General features: G+C 36.0%; 1 protein-coding gene across 1 annotated transcript in view; it reads right to left on the minus strand.

Moving 5' to 3' along the window:
• Nucleotides 1-21,205, minus strand: part of rdgB (retinal degeneration B) — a 597,535-nt gene that overhangs the window by 193,850 nt on the left and 382,480 nt on the right. The window contains exon 14 of the mRNA XM_090373500.1: nucleotides 18,756-18,904. Within this exon, the coding sequence (XP_090229626.1) occupies nucleotides 18,756-18,904 (149 nt within the window). The remainder of the gene's footprint in view (nucleotides 1-18,755; nucleotides 18,905-21,205) is intronic.

The following is a 21,205-nucleotide window of genomic DNA, read 5'->3' on the forward strand; positions in this document are numbered from 1 at the left end:
ATTCCACTAATAACATTAGTCCACAAAGACCAATGTCCATTGATTACCAATCTCTGTCTTCTGCTCAACCAGCCATTTATCCATAGCAGCAACTTGCCCTTTATACCATACTGCTCCAGTTTGTACAGCAGTCTTTCATGTACAACAGTATCAAAAGCTTTCCTGAAATCTAAGTGTATGATATCAAAATTATTTTTTGCATCCAGGTCCTTTGTGACCACATCGTAGTATCCAATGAAATTGGTCTGGCAAGATTTCCCCTTAACAAAACCAAGCTGTGTCTAAATTATAGCTGCAGTCTTGTCTAGATGATACTGCATTGCTTCTTTAACCAGTGACCCCATTATTTTCCCTGGAACAAAAGTTAAACTAACAGATCTATAATTACTTGTGTTGCCCTTTGATTCCCCTTTGTGAATTGGGGATACATTAGCACATCTCCAGTCCATGGGGACCTCTCCCGAATCCAAGGATGTTCTCATAATTATGGCTAACAGTTTGCTTACTTCCTTTGCTGCCTCCCTTAATATAACTGGATAGATCCCATCCACCCCAGGTACCTTTCTTATGTTTACCTTCAACAATTTCTCCTTCACTTTCCTCTCAGTTATTACAAAGTCATTTAGCTCTCTATTAGAGTTTGATAAACTTGGTCCTCACTTCCCAACAGAATTCCTCATGTGTGAATGTAGGTGCAAAATAGTCATTCAGTTTGTCAGCTTCGTGAGCAGGATCACCAACAGTTGACCCATAGATATCAAGTGGACCAATCTGATTCATCCACTTTCTTCTAGAATTAACATAAGTAAAGAAGTTCTTGTTGTTTTTCTTGGAATTCTTTGTCAAAGATTTCTCGTAATCTTGCCTAATCTCCTTTGTGACTTGATTAAAGATGCAGAAGCTTATCTACTATAAGCTTCGGCATCTGATAATTTATATGCATCTCATGCATTTTTCTTCTCTGCCACAAGTCTCATTATTTCATCTGACACCCATTTAGGCCTAAATTTGAACAGTATTTCTTAGTTGGTATGAAAGGCCTAGTTGGTTCTAAGATTAATTTCTTGAATGCTTCGCATTTAGAATTTGATGTTGGTAACATCATCAATTGGTCCCACTCTGTTGCTTATTGTTAGTTTGGTACCACCACCCAGATGGCACCATTTCAAAGCTACTTGGCTACTCCTTAGAGAATAAGTAACAGCAGGTAGTTTTTAGGAACTGGCAGGATAGAAGAAAATTTCTAAGCAAAAGCAAAAATAAAGACACAGGGAAACACAGAGAGTAGTTATCAATTGGCACCGTTCTTCATGGCCTTATGCTACTGATGGTGTTCTACAAGTTTCAGTGATGGGCCCATTGTTGCTTTCCTAAGTTTAATAATGATATTGACGAAGGCATGATCAGGCTTGTATCCTACAAGATGATATGTGGTTTGTAGGGTGCTAAATGACAATAATCAGGATATGCTACTGAATTAAGATCTATAAAAATTAGGCAAATAGGCTGAAGTGGGAACTGAAGTTTAACACTAACAAATGCAATGTACTGCATATGGAAGGCAGTAATCTCATTTTAACATACCAACTGTGTGGCACCACAGTCAAGGTAGTGGGAGAATGTTGTTGGAGGTTTTACGGCACAACATGACGAACGTTGGTGGATGAATTACCTGCAGACGGATGTTAGCCGGTCGATCCATTTGTGGATGGGCTTGGCATATGCTTTCCCAGTTAGATAAAAACAGAAAGTCTCTATTTGGATGATCAATGATAGATTTTATCTTGATGGTGTAGTGTAATAAGTTATGTTGTTTAAGCTGTAGTGAAGGTTCATGGGCTTCTGCATAAAGGCTTTGTACAGGTGAAGTGCAGAATGCTCCAAGTGCTATATGGAGTGCACTGTGGTGTATAGGGTCTAACCATCTCAGTGCACTTAGTTTCGCTGAGTCGTAAACAGCTGCTCCATAATCTAGTTTGGAATGAATTATTGCTCGATAAAATTTGAGAACTGCATATCAATCTGCTCCCCGAGTTTTTGCGGAAAGAACTCTGAGTATGTTTAATTTCTTTATGCATGAAAGTCTGAGTTCTTTAATGTGCTCAAGGAATGTTAGTTTCTTGTCCAAGAGAAGTCTTAGAACCTTATGCTTGGTACTACTGGGATCATATGTCCGTCAAGTTTCAGTTCAGGATCTGGATGTAGGTTTCGTTTTCTACAGATGTGTATATATGCAGTTTTTTGTGTGGAAATCCGGAAGCCATTTGTTTGAGCCTATTTGCTTATTTTGTTTATTGTTCCTCAGAGCTGCCGTTCTATATTTTGCATATTCTGAGAGTGATAGGAAATGCTGAAATCGTCAACATATAAAACCACATCAACTGTTTTTAGAATGTCCTCAGTTATGGTATTTATTTTAATAGCAAAATGGGTAGTGCTAAGCACAGACCCTTGAGGTATGCCTTCTTCTGGGGTGAAAGGGTTGTCTGCAGTCTAACTTGAAATGTCCTGTGTTGCAAAAAATTTTTAGGATGTATTTAGAAAGATTTCCACGTAATCCAAAAAGGTATAGATTTTGGAGAATTCCATAATGCTATGCTGTATCATAAGCTTTGTCTATATCAAAACAGATCATGATGTGTGCTCCTTCTGAATAAAGGCATTCCATTCACTGTTTTCTAATTTTATAAGTAAATCTAGTGCTGAGCAATTTTTCTGAAACCATGCTGTGCTGGATCGAGAAGCTTATTCCTGTTTAAAAACCATGTTAAAGCAATTTGAGGGTAATTGCATGGGTTAGAGAGATCCTGCCCTTGTTTTGGGAAAGCTAGAATTATTGCTAGTTGTAGTTCCAGAATTAGTTCTAGAATCCAGAACTATCTGGAAACTGGTTTCCTTAGAAGATTTTATTGTACAATTCAAGTAATGCCATTTGGGATTGGTCGTCAAGTTCCACTAGCAACATGTAGTGAATTTGGTTTGCTCCTACAGTGCTTTGCTTTGTCTGTGATAGAGCGGTTTTCAATTCATCGAAAGTTAATGGAAGGTTCCACTGTTTATCATTTCTTGTGGAAAAATTCACTTTGTGTCTTTCTATTCTTGTATATTTTAAAACTGGGAGCATATGATGGGAGCATAATTGCTGATGTTTTGGCAAAGGATTTTCCCAGTGAATTGGCTATTTCTGAAGGCTATGCAGTGATTTATCCATTACAGTTTAGGATTGGAGATGGATTAATCTGGTATCTGCCATTCATTTCGCTGATTTTATTCCAGCCAGTTTAAGATGGCGTGGAACTTGTTAATGTGGATGCAAATTTTATCCAGGATGCTTTCCTACTGGCTATTCTAACATAACTGGCGCTTGTTCATGCCTTTTTGAATTATATGAGGTTCTCTGTAGTGGGAAGGGGACATCTTCGAAAATTATTGGTTTTATTTGTCTCTCTCTCTTTTAGCTTGTAAACATTCTTCATTTCACCATGATTTTGGATGTGTTGGGAAGTGTGACGATGTTTTTGGAATAGCCTGCTCAGCAGCTTGGATTAGTTTATTCGTTACATATTGTACTGCTGCATCTAACAGTTTTTGCTTGATAATATCTGCATCCAGTTGTGCAATAAATTTATACATTTTCCAATCTATTTCATTTATTTTCCATTTACAAGTAAGTAGTTGTGATGTTTCCTTGGCTGTTGTAAAGTTAGAAGGGCACTGAGGTAGTCCGTAAAAATAACACTATGGGTAAACTGATGCAATTTTATAGTTTCCAAGGCTATTTGTATGGCATGTAGTTCACCAGTAAAGATGCTGCATTCTAAAGGTAACTGAGTGGTGAGTTCTGATGATGGAAGAACAATAGTAGCACTGATGTGATGGTCAGTTTCTGAGCCTCTGTGTAAATCCGGGTATAAGATTCATATTTTTCAATTAGAGATTTATTAAGCTGTTTTATACTGTGAAAAAACAGTACTCTTTCTCAAATCCTTACATGGACAGATCACATTCTGCAGGAAAGAGAGCACATGGAGCAGTGGAACTAGCAGTGGCTATTTTAGAAAAGTCTAGCTGCCAATTATGAACCATGAGTGAAGACATATGCCAGCAGACTGATTCATTGATAGATAAATGGCATACAAGTTCTCACAATCTGGAATAAATAGATGTTTCCATACCGGATGCAGGGGTTGACTTTTGCTTTTGACACCATAATTTATCACTAAAATTTGTCTTCAGAGAGATTTTATTTTTTTTTGGTAGTTGTTGGCGCATCGGCTTCTGTGGCCATAGTGCACCTCCCAAGGTTTTTGCAGTACTTTGATCCAAGCCCGAGGCGGGAATCGAACCCGCAACCTTTGGTTTGCTAGGCAGGCACTTTACCCACCTGGCTAGCCCAGTCGGCTCTTCAGAGAGAGAGAGAGAGAGAGAGAGAAAGAAAGAAAGAGAGAGAGAGTGTGTGTGTGTGTGTGTGTAGGATCATGAACTTCAGCATAAAGGCTCTGGACTGGAGATGTGCGGTAGGCTCCAAGAGCAATGTGTAGGCCACTGTGGTGAATAGGGTCCAAAAAACCTCAAGATGTTGGGTCTAGCAGGGCTGTAAACTGGAGAACAGTCAAATCCTGATCTTATGATAGCATGATATAAATGAAGAAGTGTATGACGGTCAGCACACCATGATGTAGCTGATAATGCTCTCAATATGTTTAATTTCTTGAAACAGGTGGTTCTAATTTGTTTGATATGGGCAATGAAGGTCAATGTTTTTTATCTAAGGTTAAGCCAAGAAATCGGATAGTAGGCACAACAGGTATGTTGCAGTTGCCCAGCTTTAGAATTGGATCAGGATGGAGATTATGTCTTCTACAGAAATGAACTGCGGCAGTTTTTTTTCAGGTGATATGCAAAAACTATTATCTGCAGCATACATGGTAATACTGTTGAGCACCTTGAAGTTGTCTCTCAATCATTCTCATGTTTTGGAAGAGACAAGATATACTAAAAAGAAACACATATAAAGTAGTAAAAACAGTGGGTGGAATGATTTTAGTTACTGAGTTGATTTGTATAATGAATAGAGTGGCACTTAAAACTGACACCTGTGGAACACCTTCTTGGATGAAGTAATGAGAGAGAGAGAGAGAGAGAGAGAGAGAGAGAGAGAGAGGACTGAATGCAGACCTGGAAAGACCGCAGCTTCAGAAAGTAGTAATAGAGACATTTGATGGAAGAAAGCAATTTATGTAGCATCAGTCAAAAAAAAACAAGCATCACACATCCATTCTCTCTAAAAGTTTGTCCAGTTCCTCCTTGAATTTATTTAAGCTATCAACTTCCACAACGACAGATGGAAGTTTGTTCCAGCAATTAAACACCAACTGGCTAAAGGCAAATTTCCCCACATCTATTCTACAATACTCTACATAAATTTACATTTATGCCCCCACAGGTTTGTAATCTGAGTAAGTGGAAGAATCCCATCAGAATTCAGGTGTTCAACCCATTCAAGGCCTTATACATCTCAATCAGATCACCTCGCAGGTACCTAGTCTCCAGCCGCTGCAATTTGCAGAACTTAAGCCTTTCTTGGTAAGAGAATCCATTTGTTCTCCTCACCAATCTTGTTGCCCTTCTCTTTACATGTTCATGCAACCTCAACATCCTTCCTAAAATGAGGTTTTCAGAGCTGTACGCAGTACTCAAGCCATGGCCTGCCCATTGCCTTATACAAAGGGATAATCACCTCCTTTTTCCTACTAACAAGATTCCTGTATATCGTTAAAAATATCCCATGACCTGCTCTAGCAGCCAGTCCTCACTGCACAAAAAACTTCATATTTGACTGCACAATTCTTTTTTATTCTCCACTTCCCTGAGTGTAGTACATTTATTACCACACAGTTAGTACATTTCTCTTGGGTTACAGCTACCCATATGCAGTACTTTGCATTTGTCAATGTTAAACCTTAGTTGCAGTTCCTAGATCCTGTTGCAGTAGCATACTGTTTTTTCTGTTATTAACAGCTCTGCTGACCTTTGTATCATCCACAAAATTGGACAGTACGCCTGATATACCTTCATCATTATCATTGATAAAAGCACAAAACAAGAATCGGCCCAACGCCAAACACTGGGGAACTCCACTAATAACATTAGTCCACGAAGAGCAATGTCCATTTATTTCTCTGCAGCTGCAGAATCGGCACTGGCGACTTCACCACATACTTTAACGTTGTGGAAACCGGCACAATGCTTGAACCTATTAAATCACCAGTTGCTTGCCATGAACTTGGGTTGGGATTCACTCTACTTATCCTTAATATCTTTATAAATACTTGTTGCTTTTGCTTGAATGGTCATTAGACTCAGGGGCACTCATTTCTGAATCTGATTTTCCATCCATATCATTAACAGCTGTTACATCTTCGATATAGCACCTCAATGCTCTTTTGTGATCACTGTTGATCTTAAGTGTGTTAATCCTTTGACACATTCTTTTATACATGCACTGGCCTTTAAAATGGTATAATTCCCTTGCACTAGATGACAAACTTTGTCCTGTTTTGTACTTATTAATTTATTTCCATTTCTAAATCAATTTTGTTTCATTTTCTGGCACTACCACCACTTTCACTTTTCGTTGGTTGCTTTCCCTTTGTCATTGTAATACGTAAATATGAATGAAGAGAAGTTTCTGAAAATTTGTTTTTTATATGATTGAAGATTTCAGTGAAGGGGAACACATTTCACCATAATAGCGTAAAAACCCACACAATTGCACTTATCGGTATTATTGCAAATCACCCCAGGGGCTCACATCTGGTGAGTATGGGCTTGGCACACCAGGGTCCTGAGCTGGGTATCATTGTTCTTCTCTTTCTTGGTGATTTCCTTCTGCTTCTGACTCACTCACTCACTCACTCTCTCACTCTCTCTCTCTCTCAGGGTAACTCAGAAATTTTTTTTGTTTGTTTGTTTTTTTTTGAGTGGTGCAGCAAAAGCCTCAAGCTTTCTTGCACCATATGGCTAATGATAATAACAATAATAAAAAAAAATGTAATAAAATAGAGTTTAATACCCATTTACAATAAGATGCACTAACAGAAAAGCCGAATCAACCGGAAAGTGTTGTTTGTTTTTATGATCGTGACTTCCAGAAACGTGCTTTAGAAAAATATCACAAAGTCATTCAAAACTGATTCTTATAACGGAAACATATGATATCGATAAAAGGGCAGTGCAATTTCCATTATAAATATGACCTTTTAGAGAGATAAATAGCTTAGTAACATAGCAAAATTTTCAACTTCCCAGGACTTGGTACGAATTATAAAAAAAAATTTAAAAAAAAAAATTTTAAAAAAATAATAAAAATAAATAATAATAATGTGTTATTGGGTTCACATTACGATATTTTCACAATACCTCCATTTATTCCTGTGGGATGCAAAATAAGTTTCCATGATTTTTTTAAGTTTGCACCGGACAACAAAAACTTACATAAAGTCGAATTTCTGTAAGTCAAGTATTACGTAAGTTGGGGAGTTCCTGTAAATCATAAAGGTTTTCGAATTGTATATTGCAGAATCTTACTTTTGTGGAAATATTTGTGAGAGATTCAACAGAGATAATTATTGTACATTCCAGCATATAAGGCAACTTTAAAATGTCCAAAAAGTTTTTAAAATCATCAATTAACTTATACACAGATCTATTTATACATATAATGCATAAATATAGAGAATATTGTTATATCAAAAACTAAAAGATTTTATTTACAAATTTTTTTTGCAATTTTTTATGATTATTTTAAAATTATGATTTGATATTTTACAACATACTAATATTTTAAAGCACTTAGGTAGAAAGTTTTCACTTTTATAAAATTTCACGAACAAACCAACTCATACAAGCCCACATGCAGCAAACTCATTGCTGAAAATGTCAACCTTGTACATACCCAATAAGAAATTATACACCACATGTCCTGCCCTTGCACCCTATGGCTAATAATATAAGTTGACTTTTTTTAAGCACTAAAAATTCATCTAAAATATTAAGATCAGCTTTTTGATCCATCCAACCTTGCTTGTAAAAGTGAACAGAAACCTCTCCTGGAAATTTTATTTTGGCATCCTTTTTCTTCTGAAAATAACATCAAGTTAAACAATACTGTTTACTAAAAATAAACTTTCAAGATATCAGTTTTTTTTAAAACAAATGTGTTTCAATACTGAGGCACTGTTTTTACAGAGAAACAGTACCAATTTGTAGACAACAAGGGATGGCTCAATTTAAACTTACTATTTAGCAACACATAGCATCAATAAGAGCAAGTCACATTGTCACCCATGCCTGTAGGTTTTGGTTTTGTGATACATGAAGGAGTACTGTATATGTATACTGCTTTCCCTACTGGGCAGTGTAATAAATTTCCATAATGGAAACTTTTAAAGGGCAAAAATAATTGAATTAAAAAGCAGATAGTGGTTATTAATACAGATTTTTTACTATAATACATCAGTATGAAAGATGACTGTAAAAAAAGGGTTTAGCTTATACAGTGCATAAATAAGTAAGAATTTTGAAGGCAAAAAACAATTGACAATTTGGGGGAAATGGCAAATCCAAAATAGCATTCCAGTGTAGGGACATATGAAACTTAAAAGATACACCAGTAGAGTGGAAGTCCTCTATAAATGATGCAATTAGAAACAGTGGTTTGTTCATAAGTTAACCAAAAGATTTGAGCAGATAATCCTAATAAAGATATATATATATATATACATACACACCTTAAGAATTTCATTTTCATTTAAAATATATACATGTATATTTATTTATATAACATCAATAATTTTCATCTGTTTGGATGATGAAATGTGCAGCATAGTCCCTTCTCATTTTTATAAACATCATGAGCATCATATCGAGTATATCACACGATATCTAGGGCATTTCTGTTTGCTGAATGTAAATGTTTTCACCCTAGATTTGATTCAATCTCTTCTTCATATTTAGATCTATCTTTTTCCATTACAGGATAAGTGATTTCTGTATCTTCCATAATTTTATTTTCCCACATATTAGTGAAAATTTGTTGAAAAATATTACTGAATTTACTGCTGTATATCTTCTTGCTGTAAATCTTTGAAAACTTCAATCTACCTGAAATAAGCTTATAAACTGTGTCCTTTGTTATCTTCTTGCAGTTTAGAATTTTTATTACAGATATCGAACTTTGGGCCAAAGTTATTTTTCCAAGATTCAGTAAATGTTGAACTGGAAATTTCAATCCATGCCATGCCAAATGATTTGTAAGACCTATATTCGTGTCTTCTATTTTTTTCCATAACTGAACTCAAAAACTTTTACTTATGTCATCTTTTTAGACATTCTAGACCCCCTGATCCACAGGCTGGATCAAGGGTATTACATTTGGTGGTAAAGACATGATCTTTTTATCCCCTTCTGTCCCATTTTTTAAGTTCCTCACAAATGAGATCTGAAAAGTGTCATCCAAAAAGTGAAGTGTGTTTTCAGGTAAGTGTTTTTCAAAAAATACAAATTCATGAAAAAAAAAAAAAAAAAAAATCTTTGACAAATACAGACCCCCATCCACGCAGATTCTCGTGAGGGGTAATAAACTGGTAAAGGTGAAAAATTACTGCTTTTAAAAGCTCTAGGATTAAGTGATTTATCAAGAGAGAGAGGGAAAAAAAAAAAAAAAAAAAACAGCAATCTGCGAGTGGCTGAGAAGATCCAATCTGTGGATTTTTTTTTCTATCCTGGTGCAGAAAGCTCCTCTACCCCTCCCCCCCATCATTTTTCTAAGTAACATCTCATAATTTAAACCTATTTTGTCTATACTGTAGAAATGTTCAACAAATCTTTCTCCAAACCATCAATCTTTTGATGTTAGCCTCAGTTTTTATGAGTCTGCTGATTACAGTTCCACGTTGCCCTTTTTTGCATAAACCGTAGACAATGCATTGTGTACTATCTCTAATTTTGGTTTCATTATGTAGAATGAGAACTTAAAATGATCGTTGCGCAACAAACTGAGAGAAAATTCCTTCTAGATTCTTTGTTTTTCTTTCATTATGTAATATTAATTAGATTATGCATTGTAATTACAATAATAAATAATTTGATTGGTACAAATACAGTTTGGTACCAAACAACTCAAGAGGCAGTAGTTGTGTACTACACTAGCCTGCTAGCTATAAGCATACTGGAACAGTGCCTGTGATACATATGTGCCATGGACATCACACAGTATGTTTGAAAGAGGAAAGGGAGAGCACTAGTTAATATGGCAAGCTGGATACGTGGAAGTTAATTAAGAGGGCCTCTGGTGTACTATCAAATGACCAATACTATAAAACAATATAAGAACATTCAAAGAGCCATTCTTCATCAGTTTTTGGTGGACATCAACAGAAAATAAGGAATGAGCTCTAACAATGTTTCAACATATTCAAGAAAAGAACAGATGATACCATCATTCATCAGAACAAAATACCATTATTTAGGATACAACTTCTCAATTTCAGATTTATTTACTAGAAGCTTATGTACAGCCAGATACAAACTGCATGATGACAAGTGAACACACCAACAAGAATGGAAGACTTTTAACCTCTTATCTTATTGTTTTCATTTAACTCGCAAAAACAGAAGTTTGTTGGCCAAAATGGGGGAAAAGACAGGTTTTTTTTTTTTTTTGCAAAAAAGTAGGTGTTTCCCAAAAATCTCCTGTTTCCCACATGAGGGAAACAGGAGATTTTTTACAGTCCACCTTGTACTAGAAATAAAATTTTGCTGGCAAAATGCACATTTTACATTAAAATACAGCCCGAATTCTTTACAAGTACTGTATGCTTTTAAACATTCGCTTATGTAACATTTTTCTGTCTGGGGATTTTTTTTGTTTTTGGATATTCTATTAGACATCTGATTTTGGCTGCTTTAAGAAAGATACTATTGCAGACTGCCCTCTTCAGAAATGTTGAGTCAAAGTTTTGATTATAATAATGACCCTGCTGTTCAGACTTGGGTATCAGGAGCATTTACAAAGTTTCACCAGGAAGAACTGAATTCAGTTTTTTTTTTTTTTTTTCTCATTGGGTTAAAATATCCTCTCACATTCAGCACTCCTATGAGGAAATATTATTCTAAGTCATACTTAGCATTTTAATGTTATATTTCAAGCTTCCTTCTGCATTTGTCAGTTCCCCAAACAAGAACCACTGTACAAAAATTCTTTCATCTTTAATAATAGCACCTGGCAGGTTCTCATACAAAGTGACAGAACTGAAGCCAGAAATCATGTACCCCTTGTATTTCTTTATTTTAATGACATGAAGTATTATAAGCTTATCCACAAAAAATTTGGAATCTGAAAATGATTCACTACCAACTGTTGCAATTTGTGCTCCCTCAGCATTTATAAGCACATCATTTTTTAATGGAAACTTGAGCACTTCATAGTCACATGAAGATACTTTCTCAGCCACAAAATACTTTCTCACAGAACAAAAGAACAGGATCTTCTCCTTCTTTTTCAGACTCGCTCCACAACGTTGGCAGCAGAAATGCCTATGGCTAAGTCGGAATCAATAATCTGGTTTAGTCTGCTATGGTAATCAATTTCCAAAATAGAAATTGATTACCATAGCAGTTAATGACAGTAAGAACCAATGATTACCATAGGTTGGTAGAGTAAGGACAGTATGCTACTGAAACAGGATTTCGAAAAGTTGAGCAGATGGGTTGAGAGGTGGCAACTGAAGTTTAACATTGACAAATGCATATGGGTAGCAGTAATCCACGAGTAACATACCAACTGTGCAGTACTACACTCAGGGAAGTGGAAAATAAAAAGACCTGGGAGTAATTGTGCAGTCAGATATGAAGTTTTCTGAGCAGTGCAGAGAGGATACAAAAGTAGCTTAGCGGCTCTTGTCAATAATATACAGGAATTTTGCTAGCAGGGATAAGGAGGCAATTATCCCCTTGTATAAGGCAATGGTCAGGCCACACTTTGAGTACAGCATACAGGTCTGGAGGCCTCAATTTAGGAAGCACATAGAGCTGCTGGAATGAATACAGAGGAGGGCAACTAGATTGGTGAGTGGAAGGGTTTCCTCTTATCAAGAAAGGCTTAAGTTCTGCAAATTGCAGTGTCTGAAGACTAGGCACCTGTGAGGTGATCTGACTGAGGTGTATAAAGCCCCCAAATGGTATGATCAAGCTTAATGCTGATGGGATTCTTCCTGTTGCTCAGATTACACCCCAGAGGGGAGCATAAATTCAAATTGAGGAAAGACAGTTGCATAATAGATGTATGGTAATTTGCCTTTAGCCAGCGAGTTGTTGACTGCTGGAACAAACTTCCATTTGTTGTTGTGGAAGTTGATAGCTTAAATAAATTCAAGGAGAAACTGGACAAACTTTTAGAAGGAATGGGGTGGTGAAATGGGAAGGGTGTATTTTTTTGGCTAATGCTGTTTAAGCTTGCATTCTTGCATCATATGCCTCTACTAGTGCTAATGCTAACAAGCAAGGATTGCTTGTTAGCATTAGCATAGATATGTGCTTAGAATTATCAGCTTGCTCAGCATGCAGTGGCATATATCAATTGGTTTGTTTAGAATTGCTTTTCCCCGAGGCGTGCAATTCAAAAGTTCTTTTTCTTGAGTTCATGAATGTCTTCTTTCAAAACTTTTGGATCATGGACTCAATTTGAACATGAGCCAGTGGCACTTACTAGTGATCGCTTGTCATGTTTTTCCATTTGGTAACTGTGAAAAGTGACCATATTGCTTTTCTTGCCACTTCTAATCTCTTCTTTAAACAGACTTGTCAAAGACTGCCACTGTTCTAGAATCTAGTTACACATTTAACAAAAGACAACCAATTGTACATTCTTCTTCAGTGTATCAGTCTATCAACTGGTTTGTCCCTTTGATGAGCTGTCTCCATTTCTCCGAGTCTTATGATAGGTGTTTCACTTCTGCATAGCTTCGAAGTTCAGTTTTCTTCAGAAGTGTTCATGATGGTGTTTCTTGGTCTTCCTTGTTTTCTTTTTCCCAGTATTTTGCCTTCCAGCACATCCCTCAATGCCTCATGGTGTGTCTGATCCATTGTAGCCGTTGTCTTCTGATTCTTCTTAGCAATTCTCTTTCTTCTCCTACACATTGTAAAACCATGTTATTACTAATTTTTTCTGTCCAGCTAACTTTTTCCATTGTTTGCCAGCACCACATCTCAAAAACCTCTAGTTTTTTCAAGTTGGTTCAAGTTTTTTCAATTGCACATATAATTAAAAATCATTTTTTACCTCAGTGGCATGTATCAGTTGAAATTGTTTAAATTAACCTTTCCTTCTAATACATGTCTAGATAGAAGTAAGTATTTACCAAGTATTCATCATTTTCCATAGGGAGGCATACAGCACCCTTTTCAGGACAGAAATTTATAAGATGACAATGATGGCCTATTACCAGAGCTCGATCTCCTGTTTTAATACCTTTTCTTTTCCACTTTTTACGTCTACCATAATAAACACATTATCAGCAATAAGTGTCAGACAGTTTCTAAAGGAATCTAACATGTTTTCAGATGTGGTTAGAAAAAGAGTTGTCCACTGTTGTATCCTGTAGCATCATCTACCAGCACTGGCAGAGGTAGAAATGATCCGATTTTTTAAAAATTTATTATTATATTTTTATTACAATAGTTCACTACAATGGGAAATAGCTCGGAATCACTTTGATTACTGCAATATGTAGCAATCGAAAATTTTTTCAGAACAATCACCCCTTCTTTTTCTATGAGTATAATTTTAATAACAAAGCCTGTTTTACATTCTTCCATAATATTGCATTTTTATTCTATGAGACTGCTGTTAAGCATCATTGTTTTGCAAATATCTGATTACATCATTTCTCATCTTTAAGATTGAAATATCACATCTATGTATGCAGTACACAAGGCAAACAATTTTTCTCAGATTTTATAATACATGGAAAATCCTGTATATTCTTCTGAAATTTTACATAATTTTTCTTTGGCAACTTATTGAAAAACTTTGTTAATTAGCTTTGTACCACAGAGTCTGATAAAATATTGCACATTATTAAAATCAAATTGTCTACTGGAGAATTACCTCTAAAACCACTGATCAACTTATATGCTGAGAACAAAATTCAGATCTCTAATTAATATACAGGAGAACCTCAAAAATCCATAAGTTTTTGAACATCCTATAGAGTAGGAGGTCATAATTCCACTGTATAAGGCAACTGAAAGGCCACATTTGGAATACCATGTTATAGTATGGAGACCTCATCTGAAAAAAGACATTGTGCTTCTGCTTTTGAAAGTGTCCAAATGCTTGCAACATGCATGGTGAGATCATCAAAAGGACAGCTGTACGAGGAAAGAATCCGATTACATGGGCTACAGAACTTGGCGACCAGGCACCTCAGAGACGGGTTAGTAAAATGAATGAAGGTGAATTTTCATTATTATAAAGAATTCCAGAACTAGGGGGCATAAATTCAAATTACAGGGGAAGGGGTTTAGATTAGATTGTAGGAAGTTTCTGGATGGTCACTTATGTGAGGAGGGACATATATAATTTGTATTTTCTTATCTAGTTGTTTTTTTTTTTTGTGCCAGTGTAGCAAACGGCTGTGGTTCCTTGCACTATAAGGCAAATACTATTACTATCTGGTTTAATGCCGGCAACCACAATTCTGCAAAGAGATTACGGAGGTCAGAGCTACTGTATTATCTAATAAAAATAAAAAAATTACCCCAATATTTAAGCTATATGCGTAACCTTCAGATAACTGAAATTTTTAAAAATCCAGAACATACTATATCCCCGAGGATGCTGGATTTAAAATGTTCTACTGCATAATTAGATATTATACAGGGTTTTGTAATATGTGGACTATAACTTCAGGATTGATTCAGAATGTGAAAACAATGAAAAAAGAAAGAAGTAGGCATAAAAGTTAATTACTCTTTCAGTATGCATAGTCTGAATTTATTTTGAAATGGTATTTTATTGTTCTTAAATGCTCTTACTGTAATGTTCTTACTGTAAAATCATTTCTAAGTGTAGTGCAGTGAGGGGGAAAAAAAAACCTCCTTAGGTTTGTGCTATTAGGCAATACTATGCAACTGAAGTGAGAATGGATGTATGGACTTGCTGAGTGCTACATGGGTACAGCAAAATATTCAAATCATCTGCCAGATAAAAAGAGCTTTCAGAGAATGGCACTATCTGTCTCACATCCAAAGATGACAAAGAAGTAAGAAGTAACAAACCATAAGAAGCTTTTTGTCTTGGTTCCTGCATGTATGTTTACAATCCTCTTTTTCTACCCACCAATTTGTTTTCTGATGAAGCTGTTAGAGCTGTCAACTTTTGCAACACATTCATGAATGGACAAAAGAGAATGCATATGACATCCAGCCAAGGCAAGAGCAACAATTTAATATTAATGGACAAGGGATTATTGCTGACTGCTTAAATGCAATTTTGTTTTGCCCAGAACATTAATCACAGAATTCTATTCTGACTTTTCAAGGATGATTTGCACAAATTACTAGATAAAGTTCCTCTAGCTCTCCATCATCATAAGTGACTTGATGATAATTTATATGCATCCCATGCATTTTTCTTCTCTATTACGAGTCTCATTAGTTCATTAGATAATCATTTAGGCCTAAACCTTGAACAATATTTCTTAATAGGTATGAAATTTTTAGTAGCTTCCACGATTAATTCCTTGAATGCTTCCCACTTAGAATTTACTGTTGGTAACATCGTCAGTTGATCCCACTGTACAGAATTTAAAAACTGTCGGAGACCACTGTACTCACCTTTACGGAAGCAAAAACCCTTTCTTTTACCCCTGGATGGTAATTAAATCTTTAAGTAAATCCCACATCAGTATACTGTGATCACTGCCACCTAGTGGTTCCTTTATCTGCAAATTCTTAATACACGAACGATCACTGCTGATAACCAGATCAAGAGTATTACTTTCTCTGGTTGCCTCTCGAACATGCTGCTGCAGAAAACAATCACCCAATAAATCCACAAAAGTCTGACTAGTGTGTGAGTGACCAACCCACAAGTTCCAGTCAATATCTGGGAAGTTAAAATCCCCCATTATAAGACATTCCGATTTACTAGCCCACTCTCTTTCTTTGTATAATTGTTCATTGTACTAATTCGAGTCATTAGGCCTATAACACACTCCTACTCTTATTTTTACTTATGTCACACCAAACTGACTCAACAGTGCACTGTTCATCTATATCAACTGGATGCACTTCTTTTGATTTTATGTTTTTCTTAATTAACAGCATAACACCTCCTCCCTTTCTATCCTGTCTATCCTTTCTGTACATATTGTACTCCCCAAATTCCAGTTCAGCATTCCTTATATCTGTGTGACACCACGTCTCTGCTATCCCAACAATATTCTGATGGAATCCTTCCACTTGTTCAGATTACGAACCTAAGGGGACATAAATTCAAATTAAGAAAAGACAGATGTAGATTAGATGTGCGGAAATTTGCTTTTAGTCAGCGGGTGGTTAATTGCTGGAACAAACTTCCATCTGTCGTTGTGGAAGTTGATAGGTTGAATAAATTTAAGGAGGAACTGGACAGGCATTTGGAGGGAATGGTGTGATATATATATATTTTTTTTGGCTGATGCTGCATAAGCTCATACACTTGCTTTCTTGCATCAAATGCCACTGCTACTACTACTACTTATGCATCACAGCACTATGCCTTGTTTTAGTTGAGTGGACAGAGACTATCTATATGAGAATTTTTCCACGGAAGTTCACTTCCCAGATCTGAATCCATTCAATTTTTATCTGTGGAATAGTCTAAAATTCATCATTTACATGATAAACCATTGAAAACATTGAAATGTTTTGCCAACAGGTAGAACGACGTGTTTTGCCAACACGCAGAACGCTGGCAAATTCAAACAATATCTGGAATTCTTTCAGGCATGTATTCAAGAGCAAGAAAGTCATTTTGAGCATTGCCATTAAAGGCAAGGTGAGTGAACAATTGTTGAAACACAATATGTACTGTAACTCAAAAACAAAGTGATTTGATGCATGTGTTTATATAAACTTTTTTCACTGTTTGCAGACCCTAAACTGATCTTGAAAGTACTGCCCATACGTAATTAAACACCTTGTATGTTGTATATTCTATAAATCTTCAAAAATTTTAAAGTAAAGTAGATTCATTCATCTAATCTTTATCATTCACAAGAAAGAAACCTCTACTACAAACTATTTTTGGCATGCTTTTACTTCTGAAAATTATCAGTTCTAAACAATATTGTTTACTAAAATAAAATTTTTGAGTTCTTCAAATTTCTTACAGCAAATGTGCGGCATACTGAGACACCATTTTGTGGTGCAATACAAAACAAGCAAGGAGGAATGGCTTGGTGACATAAGTAAAGCCTCCCCCCATGTTCAGATACGGCATTAATAAGAACAAGGTCACAGTGTCATTTATGCCTGTCTATATGTTTTCATTATGCGAATACTTTATACAATTGTTGCTTCCTTTGTGGTCTACTGTGCAATGTAATAAAATGTGACAACTTTTATAATAAAACTGAGTTAAAAAAACCAGAAAGGGTTGAAATAACTGAATTAAAAAAGTAGACAGTGGTTCTTAATGCAGGCTAAATGTAATATTTCACTAAATGAGATGTGAAAGATAACTGTAAAAAGGGAATTGACTTAAATGGTGGCAAATGGATTAAACATGAAGTTTTAAGTAAATAAATAGAAGCAGACATATGCTGTATGCTGCGTTAACTTTGATGCCGGAATATATGGTAATGTCATTCAGCATCACATTACAAATGTGAAACTGAATGACATTTTAAATCTTCACAAATGTTAATGACACATTAACTATGTGAAGATTAAAGGCTATTACTACTACTACCACCAATAAAATAACATATGAGAAAGACAGTTATACCGAGTAACTCAGTTTGCACTTTCCTAAGTGCAAACTGAAACAAAACATAGAATAACATATATTGACATTGCTTATAATTTTTAAAGTCAATACTTCCAAATTTGATATAAGCAAGGTCCAAAAACAACACATAGCAAATTCAGTACAAATCTACATGCTTCACCTCCATGTCTTTTAGTAAGAGACGCTGCCAATGCATATCCCAAGGTACTGTGTCAAATGGCAATAAATCTTGTTTGGGCTGTAGCCAAGTTGCAGCAAATAATAAAATGAAAGGAAATAATTCCAGGAAATAGTCAAGTTTGTTATTAAGGTTCCTAACATTTTGGTAAAAACAATTTACCTTGGTAATATGCACGTACACTCTCTTCAATTTTTTGATTCAGCTATCTTCTCTGAAACTTGATTTTGTTTCCCTCGGTTTTTGTTCTCCTTGCTGCCTCATTTCCTTGTTGATGCTAGGAACATGGTCAAGGCAAAGGACAAAAAAATTTGATATTGGTAAAAGGTTACTTACAGTGAGATATGGCAGCAGAGATGACATTGAGGAATTGATAAACATTAAAGTAAGAAAATGTAAAAATAAACCATATATAAAGACTTGCTCATGTTTGATAATCACAGAATGCACAATCAACGAATACTGACTTAGAACTTGCAAATATAACAATAAAATGAACACAGGTTCTTTAATTCATACCTGTCTTAAAATAAATGCAACAACATCACTAGATTCCCAATAACTGGCATGAAAGAGATGTGGCAGTGCATTTGCAGGAAAGCTAGCTAGGCCTTCTGGGCAGTAAAGGGCATAATCTAACCTTTTTGTGCCCCACCACTTTTGTGTCACTAAAAAAAAAAAATAAATAAATAAATAAATAAAAAATAAAATATTCAGATAAAAAGTAAACTATTAAAAAATATATATATATACACATACTATTTTTATACCTTATCCCCATTACCTCAGACATGCCCTTTTGTTATAAAAATGTGTATCAAGTTTTTTAAATTTTAATATTAATTAATAAACACTGCCTTACATTTAAAGGGAGGGAGAGATGTAAACTGAACAAGATGTTACAGTGATTGGAAGGAATGTAGTGTGAACTGTATGAATTCACAATGCATACTTACCAAAATATACAAATTCATCATTTTAATCTATTAGTAAAGACAAACAAACTGATGCAAAAAGTGAGGCTTATTAGCAGCATCTTATGAGATACAACCGATGGCCAAGTGAGTGAGAGTAGTGGTAAAAAGCAATCAATATGATGCAAGAAAGCAAGCTTATAGAGCATCAGCCAAAAGGGAAAAAATGGGGGGGGGGGAGATCCCACTTTCCATTTCATTTGCTTCAAAAGTTTGTCCACTTCATTCTTGAATTTATTAACTTCCACACATTTGGCAACTGTCTTTCCTCAATTTCAATTTATGCCACCTCAAGTGAATGATCAGAGCAAGAGGAAGAATCCCATTAGCAATGATGCTTGCTCAATAATTTAAAGGCTTAAAAACCTCAATCAGATCACCTCGCAGGTGCCTAGTCACCAGAAGCTGCAATTTGCCGAACTTAAGCCTTTCTTGGTAAGAGCACCTCTTTGTGCCCCTCACCAATCTCATTACCCTTCTCTGTACTTGTTCCAGCAGCTCCACATCCTTCCTAAAATGAGGCCTCCAGACTTGTATGCAGAATTCAAAGTGTGGCCTGACCATTGCCTTATACAAAGGGATAATCACCTCCTTATACCTGGTAGCAAAGTTTGTGTATAACACTGACAAGGGCCCCATGAGATGTTCTGGCAGCCTATCTACACTGCACTGAAAACTTCATATCCGAAGGCACAATTACCTTCAAATATTTTTCATTCTCCACTACCTTGAGTCTAGTACCATACAGTTAGCACGTTACTCTGAGGTTACTGCAACCCATATGCAGTACTTTGCATATTAGCATTATGCATTAGTTGAGGCATATGATGCAAGAAATCAAGCTTATACAGCATCAGCCAAAAAAAAAAAAAAACCACCCTTTCCATTTCACCCATCCAGTCACTCCAAATGTTTGTCTAGTTCAGCCTTAAATTTATTTAAGCTATCAACTTCCACAACAACAGATGGAAGTTTGTTTCAGCAATCAACTACCAGCTGGCTAAAAGCAAACTTGTGCACATCTATTCTACAACTGTCTTTCCTCAATTTGAATCTATGCCCCCGCAGGTTCTTAATCTGAGCAAGCGGAAGTATCCCATCAACACTGAGCCTGCTCAAACCATTCAAGGCCTTATACACCTCGAACAGATCACTTCACAGGTGTCTAGTCTCCAGATGCTACAACTTGCAGAACTTAAGACTTCTTTCTAATCGCACCAATCTTGTTAGCCTTCTCCGTACTCATACTAGCAACTCTACATCCTTCCTAAAATAAAGCCTCCAGACCTGTATACAGACCTGCATATCTGTATACAGTATACAGTACTCAAGTTGTGGCCTGACCATTGCCTTATACAAAGGGATAACCACCTCCTTGTCTCTGCTAGCAAAATTTCTATATATCATTGACAAAATTCTCATGACCTGCTCTGGCAGCCTGCTTGCATTGCTCAGAGAACTTAATATATGACTGCACAATTGCCCCCAAGTCTTTTTCATTCTCCACCTCCCTGAGTGTAGTACCACACAGTTGGTATGTTTCTTTTGGGTTACTGCTACCCACATGGAGTACTTTGCATGCTGATGCAAACTGACTGTCAATATTAAACTTCAGTTGCCACTTCTCAGCCCATCTGCCTAACTTTTCTAGATCCTGTTGCAGTAGCCTACTGCCTTTACTGTCATTGACAACTCTGCCAACCTTTGTATTATCTGCAAACTCGGACATTCAGCCTGATATACCTTCATCGATATCATTGATAAATACACAAAAAACAACGGGCCCAGCACTGAACCCTGGGGGACTCCATTAATAACATTAGTCCATGTAGAGCAGTGTCCATTTATTATCACTCTCTGCTGTCTCCCACTGAACCATCCCTTTATCGATTGCAGTAACTTGTCCTTAATGCCATACCGCTCCAATATATATAGCAGTCTTCCATGTGCAACAGTATCAAAAGCTTTCCGGAAATCCAAGTATATGATATAAAA

The sequence above is a fragment of the Mastigoproctus giganteus genome, chromosome 5 (genome assembly GCF_048544385.1).
Source record: "Mastigoproctus giganteus isolate SK-2022 chromosome 5, ASM4854438v1, whole genome shotgun sequence".
Taxonomy (NCBI): domain Eukaryota; kingdom Metazoa; phylum Arthropoda; class Arachnida; order Uropygi; family Thelyphonidae; genus Mastigoproctus; species Mastigoproctus giganteus.